At 35.0% G+C, this 6753-nt stretch overlaps 1 protein-coding gene across 1 annotated transcript; it reads right to left on the reverse strand.

Annotated features, from left to right (window-relative positions):
* Positions 1-374: 374 nt before the first annotated feature.
* On the reverse strand, positions 375-6214 carry LOC140035387 (uncharacterized). Its single transcript, XM_072076175.1, has 5 exons — positions 5941-6214; positions 5164-5312; positions 3565-3726; positions 1723-1838; positions 375-664 (listed from the first exon to the last, which is right to left on the reverse strand). The coding sequence occupies exons 1-5, from the start codon at positions 6146-6148 to the stop codon at positions 619-621; spliced, it is 681 nt and encodes a 226-aa protein (XP_071932276.1). The 5' UTR covers positions 6149-6214; the 3' UTR covers positions 375-618.
* Between the last annotated feature and the right edge of the window lie 539 nt (positions 6215-6753).

The following is a 6753-nucleotide window of genomic DNA, read 5'->3' on the forward strand; positions in this document are numbered from 1 at the left end:
AAATTCCTAAGGTAGACAATTTCAAGTGCAGAATGTCCAACCTATCTTTTCAATATTCTGGGTTGCTTCATTGAGAGCTGTCTCGCATTCATCAAACACCATATGCATTCACCGTACTTTAAAGAAGAAAGGAGGAGATGAAAACAGACACTATTAACAGTGAGAAGATTAAGTTTTTAAAACTGAAGAGCAGTTCCTTCTCGTAAAACAGACACTATTCATCAAACACTATTTAGTGCATTATCTAGCTTTCTTTGAAGATCTCAGATCATGCATTTCTCCACTTGCTTTTGATTCTCTCGAAAAATTTGGTAAAAGTATTCACTAGGGAGTAAAATGCAGTCTTTCAGGAGGGAAGAATAGAACAGTACAAGGGAGGATAAGGGACTTCGTTATTCACTTCCTGTGGAAAGATTAATTCACTTTTGTTCTAAAGATGCAACTTACAAAACTTCATCTGATCAGCCAATATGAGGTACATCCGTACTCTGATCAGAAAAAGAAATAATAAATCCAGTCTAGAAACCTTCTTTACTTCATTCTTACCAAAGATCAACTTCAGGTTTACCTTTCTCCAAAATCTCCATCCAGAATTCATATAAGAAGCATTCTCTGTACTTATAGCTTTGTTTGACCTAAACTTTTCCCATCCTTTCCGCAGCACCTTCAAAGCAAACATGAGAGATAAGCCTTGAAATAACAAAATAAAAAGTTTGTGAACATTCGTTAAGGTGAAACAGTGCTCCTAACTACAGAGACTAATGGGAATACCAGTGAACATTTTCTTTGCGATAATGCCAACATCACACCACAAGATAGTGTCCTTCAGTTGTAAAAAAGGTTAAAATAGATGGTATAATTGATCACAACAACTTCCATTGTGATATTTAGAGAAAGTTGGAATTAATGGAAACTTGTGAGGATATGAAATACAGTAAGCTAAAGTTCACAAGCTGGTCTAGTTCAGGTTTTGGCCATTTTTTATATGGACAACTATAAAATTGTTTAAGGAACTTCCTGCAGGAAACATCTCAAGTAAACTAGAGATAGTGTTTTTGGGTTGTAATGAAGTTCAAAAATAAATGATATAATTGATCACACCGACCTCACGTTTTGGACAGTTGGAGAAAGTTGGAATTTATCAAATCTTGTTAGGAAAGAAAGTAAGATACAATAAGCTAAGCTTCACACACACTGCTATCAAGTTCGGGGTTCGGCAATTGAATTGTTCAAGGAACTTCCCCCAGGAAACAATTCAAGAAAACTAGATACGTATACTTGGATTATGCCCCTTGCCTCAACTGTAAATGTCTTGCAAAACTTGCATCAAGTAGATCTTTCCCTCTACCTAGAAAAATAATGCATTTGCTATAAAAATCAAAACTGAGAATAATATGCACTGAGACAATCTGTACTGGAATGTCATCTCAGGTCCTTTGTATTGTATAAAGAAAACTATGCTACTACCAGCCCTCAAATCAAGATGCATCACTGAGAAAAGATAACACTGTCAAAGAAAAAAATCATCCAATTGAGGAAGCTCGTCTTCCATAATATTATTTTGACTTCATAAAATTTTTAGAAACTGTCCTGTCTCATATAGCATCTCAAGTGCATCATGGTGCTTTATTACTTAAACAGCAAAGTCTGAACCACTTCTCAACATGAAGAGTAAAACTCTCAAAAACACAGTATTATTCATCAACAGTTAAGGAGAAGTACCTTTTGTATAACTTTTTGGACCCACAAGGACAAGGTGCATTCCTACTTATTTGCCCACTCTTAGCCAAGTTTGACCGAGCAACATCCATTGGGGTTGATCCCATCAACTTCTGGACCTATAGATAAACGAAGGCAACTAATAAATTCACCTATTGTCCATCAACTACACCTTTCGGCCTTCTGAATCTTCATAATCAAGGAAGATTATGGTAAAATTGCTCCATCTTTTTAGCAGATTTTATGAAAGGAATCACATCAACATAGCAATGAAAGAATGGAGAATGCTCTATTATAAAGTCTCTTCCCCACCCCCCCCCTTTTTTTGCCAGGTCAACAGAACTGGAAATGATGCGCAAATCAACGTGTCTTTTCTCAGAACATCACTATCCAACTTCCAGAATCATAGAACAGTTGATAAATGTATTATCCAAAGCAACTACTATAATCTGGCACTTTTTTGGTTCCCATTAGCAAGCAACACAAATAAATACTCATGTTCCTACTGTTCTTTAAGCAACAGCATCTCTATTTTGAAAAGTCACTTGACGATAATTTCTCACAATTCACCTTGGTTATCCTTTAGAAAACGAACTGTTCAAATCTTCAAATGATTGATATTCCATAGATAGAACAAGTATATGTATGGAAAAGTTTATCTAATGATTAAGCTATTACTTTTTCCAGATGTAGGCAATTGCTTTTCAGTTGAAAAGAAAACACATTACAGAAACTTAAGCATTAACTAACATTTCACCTCAAAAGTAAGATGCAACACATGTACTCAGGAAATCTCACAACACAGACTAGATTGGAGCGGCCATAATGGTTTGCAATTCCTATATTCCCAGATAAATTTTTTCCCCTCTTCTTTCCTTCTTCTCCATGGTGAAGTATATCTCACACAAGTTACAAAAGATATAGTAGATCAAACATTTCAGGTACCAAAATCTTGTTATATCCTATTACACTAGAAAAAAGTTTACCAAAAAAACACAAAACAAAAACACAAAATATCCATGATAAAAACAAAGTGAACTTCAAATAACAGAAAAGCATCTTCACTTGACAGAATAAGCCAACTGCCAAAGCAGACGGGAAAGATAAAATCAGCGATAACTATCAAGTTCTTAAGTCCTGCATTAGCAGTATTGAATAGCTCAAAGGATTCAAGCACCAAGATGATGGAAGAATATGCACCACAAAAATTTCTTTTCCAATTTTTGAGAGACCACCAAATAAGACCCCAAGGCTGTTTGGAGAACAGTGAAAACTGAGATTTGGTATATATAATTAGTCAGGTCAGGAATACCAGGGAACAGATACAAAATTAAGTTATTGCGATGCAATTCAGTAAATCCACTTGTTTTTGTTTAGCCGAGCATGGTTATTTGCTTAAGATGTTTTATAGGTATTTTGGCTGGCTGACCTTGGATTCACCCGCTGTAAGGATCCTTTCAGTGCTTATGAAGCCTTGAACAAAGAAAAGCTCTTAACTCATAACTGAGAACAAAATTCAGACCTCTTCAAAAAAATAGGAATATTGCTACCCCAAAAAATTCACACAAACTGAAATGGATGCAACCGCATAAAATTAACATAGACATCAATTAGAATGCATCAGTTAACTCACTGGGACTCTGGAACAAATGCGATCAACAATTTCTGATCACATTATTACAAACTTAACCAATCACATGCTTACACAGAAAAGAGTACCAGGCTCCCAGCCAGCACAAGCACACCCCTTCATACAGAAGTATCCAGGATGTATAAAGAAAGATAGGTAAAAACTCTTCAGAGCAAAATGAAGACAACATTGTTCATAAATGAAAAAAAAAGTACCTCATTCAAACTCTTCGGCATTGGTTTACCCTCTTCCTTTAACTTCTCAATTTTTCTCTGTGCTTCTTTAGCCCATGTAAACTTTGCCAGTGCATTTTCAACATCTGCTATTGTGCAATTACAGTGCTTTGCAGCCTCTTGCTTTTGGCTAGTTAGGAGATTCTACAAAATGAATAACTTTATAAGGAAAAGTGTGTAAAGAAAAGCCCCATGAACAATCTCAAAAGGCAAAAATAATAAAAGATATGGATGTGCCAAGTTGGGTATGCTGTTCAGTTAAAATATTGGTTAAAATTTGCAATTATGAACCAATATCAACTTCAAATATTTTTCCAGTACAATAACTCAGAATGAATCAGCATCAAGACCTACTTATCAGAAAAATCATGAAAGAAATGCCTAACAACATGGTTAATTTTCAAGCCAACAAGTAGAAATTCCATGGGTGATTAAGCAGGAACAGCTTCGCAATTTTTAAGTGACAACCATGGGAGTAGGTCAGATGCTTGGTTATGGAAAAAAACATAGTCCATAGTAGCTATTTACAAGCTTACATGTTCCCAAGGTTTCCATCTGAATGTACACTTGACAATTGAAAAGTTTCAGATGTTCATCTGCTATGTAGTATGTAGAGGTTTAGTTTTTCATTTTATTACAAGCTTTCCTCAATCATCTAATGTTTCTTTTTCCTCTTTTAAAGTGAACATTGGGGGCTAGAGGGGTTTAGTTTTGGCAGGGCTACAAAAGAGAGAATAAGCCTTACTAGATCCAGATACACCATTTCAAGTCTGTAAAATTCTGCACATTGACAACTTGATATGCACAATTGGCCAGATGCAGGATAAGAGTAATAAAGAAAAGCATTAGACATGTTTTAAGAGTTGAAGTTTGCTGTGGTTTCGGCATATATCTCAGTCTCATAAAACTAATCCTCATGGAAAAGAGTTTGTCTTTATACAAGCATTTTCTCTACACTGTCTTGCACTATCAATTTTTTCCAGTATAAGGCAGAAAGCTGTTCACCATTGAAGAACAATGGTTATACTACATTTGTGAAGAAAGTATCAAGCATGAAAATCTGACAGTACATGCCCTGCAACATCAAGTGGTTGCCACCTTTCCATGGGTTCAGTTATAGCACCTTCTCAAGTAAATGAAACATTACTGTCATGAAAAATTATTACTTTCATAAGCACCCGGTGTTCTTAGGTGTAACAGTCTTTGTGTTTGCCAAAGATGTCCTCATCACAGAGGCCCATAACCTGCACTCACTACATATATTCTAATTCACAGATAGCTCCCTAAAGTTCCCTTTGTCAGTTCTTATATAACAATGTATTAAAATAAATTTCAATTTTGACAGAGTAAAGCACAAAGTATGAACATGATGAAAATGAGCACACAAGCGTAAGTGATGTTCAGCCACGAAACCACATATTCAGAAATTCCAGATATCCCACATTATCCTAACACCAAAGAGCGACCTCAATCCATACTGTAAAATCATGACAACTGTTTCCACAAAGGAAAAACAAAATCTCCATCTGCTAAGACTTGTGCAAATGTAAATCTTACATAGAAAAGTAGTCAAATGGCTACCTCTCCAGTAGTGTCAAAACCCCCTAGATAACGAATTATAGCTTCCTGCTTTTCAAAAGCGTCTGAAAAAGTAGCTTCACTACTTCGCCCCACTATATACTGCTTGAATGCCCCTACCTTCCTAGCTTTGCTCAACTCATCCGCAAACCCTAAAATCCATCAACTCCAAAATCTCAACAAATTTGGTACACATGAAAAAGAAAAAGACAAGCAACATAACATATTTTCTAGTGTATACACAACTCATTTACGTACAAGAAAAATAATAACCATATATTAAGCAGTCGTAGCATCCAACAACTTCCTTTAGCCTGTCTTATCTACCTTGATTGTATCTTAGATGCCACCTTTAGCCCTTCTTATCAAGAGATGCTTCTCACTCCTAATTCAAAATTCCCCACAAACAGGGAAAGCAGCTGAAGTTTAAAAATATCTGTCCCCTTAAATTTTAACACCGGTTTTCTGTGATTCGGAATTTTTTATCCTATTATAGTCCCAAACTTCCATTCTCCCCAAGGCAAACCCACTCATTATTGTCTACAATGGATAACCTGTTTTCTTTTTTTTTTTTTTTAAATTCACTTTTATTTTCTCGTAACTAAATTACATTTTTTTATATATATAAAAAAAAACTTCACTATCTCAAATATCAAAAATCTTTCAGCATAAAAAAGTAGATATTATCAATAATGAAAATTCAAACCAACCAATTACAAGAAAAGAAAATGAACATTTAAAAAAAAAAAAAAGGGCAGCGGGTTGACGGTAGGAGCTTACGGAGGAGAGTGAAGGACTCTGAAGAGGTGGAGGTGGTATCGGGTGAAGTCTTTTGGCCGGTGAAGACCCCTTTGATCTTGTCCATCCACGAGAAATGGAGCTGCGACGTGGAGGAGATCCATCGTTGCTGTGAAGGAAGAAGGTGGCCGTGACGGTGACGGAAGAATGCGGAGGCTGAAGAGATCAACAAATTTCTCGGACGAAGCATTTTGATAACTGAATCAATAGTAGTAGTTTGCAAAAAAAAAAAAAAAAAAAAAATGTTTAATGCAGAGTTCGGAGTGGAAGTGAGGAAGAAGCGCAAAGAAAAAAGGGTTTTAGTTCAAGGGTTTTGGAATAGTAAATACGACGTCGTCACAAGGATATCAACTTTTTATATATTTGTTTTTCTCGTTTTTGGTTATATGCTCTGACATTAGTCCCTTAAATTTGAAAAAATGTTTTCTTCATCCGAACTTTTACCTTCTGTGCTTTTTATTTTGGAGGTCGAATCCAATTTTTTGAATCTGTGCTTTTAATTTAGGGTGCGTTTCATAAAATTGAAATCTGAAAATTGAAGTCTGAAATTTGAAATCTGAAGTATGAATCTATTAAATTATAAAATTATTAAGTATTAAATCTAATACATTTGAGTGCATATCATATTCAGTGATAAATGAATAGATTATCACATAATTTTGAAAGCAAATTTTGCCTAAGAAATTTAGTGTCATTTAATTAATTCAGATGTTCAATTTTTTGTTTTCAAACGATCTAAATACATTAATTTTAAGTGTTGAATTAAATTATTAAACAAGGCCTTAGATTGAGAAA

This window comes from Coffea arabica, chromosome 2c (genome assembly GCF_036785885.1).
Source record: "Coffea arabica cultivar ET-39 chromosome 2c, Coffea Arabica ET-39 HiFi, whole genome shotgun sequence".
Classification (NCBI taxonomy): Eukaryota; Viridiplantae; Streptophyta; class Magnoliopsida; order Gentianales; family Rubiaceae; genus Coffea; species Coffea arabica.

Excerpts from the sequence above, each read along its gene's own strand:
- LOC140035387 (XM_072076175.1), bottom strand. The coding sequence starts at position 6,148 with ATGCTTCGTCCGAGAAATTTGTTGATCTCTTCAGCCTCCGCATTCTTC. Across the intron at positions 5,313-5,940 it reads AGAGTCCTTCACTCTCCTCC|GGTTTGCGGATGAGTTGAGC; the intron begins GTAAGCTCCTAC and ends GATGGATTTTAG. Across the intron at positions 1,839-3,564 it reads TGCCGAAGAGTTTGAATGAG|GTCCAGAAGTTGATGGGATC; the intron begins GTACTTTTTTTT and ends GTTTATCTATAG.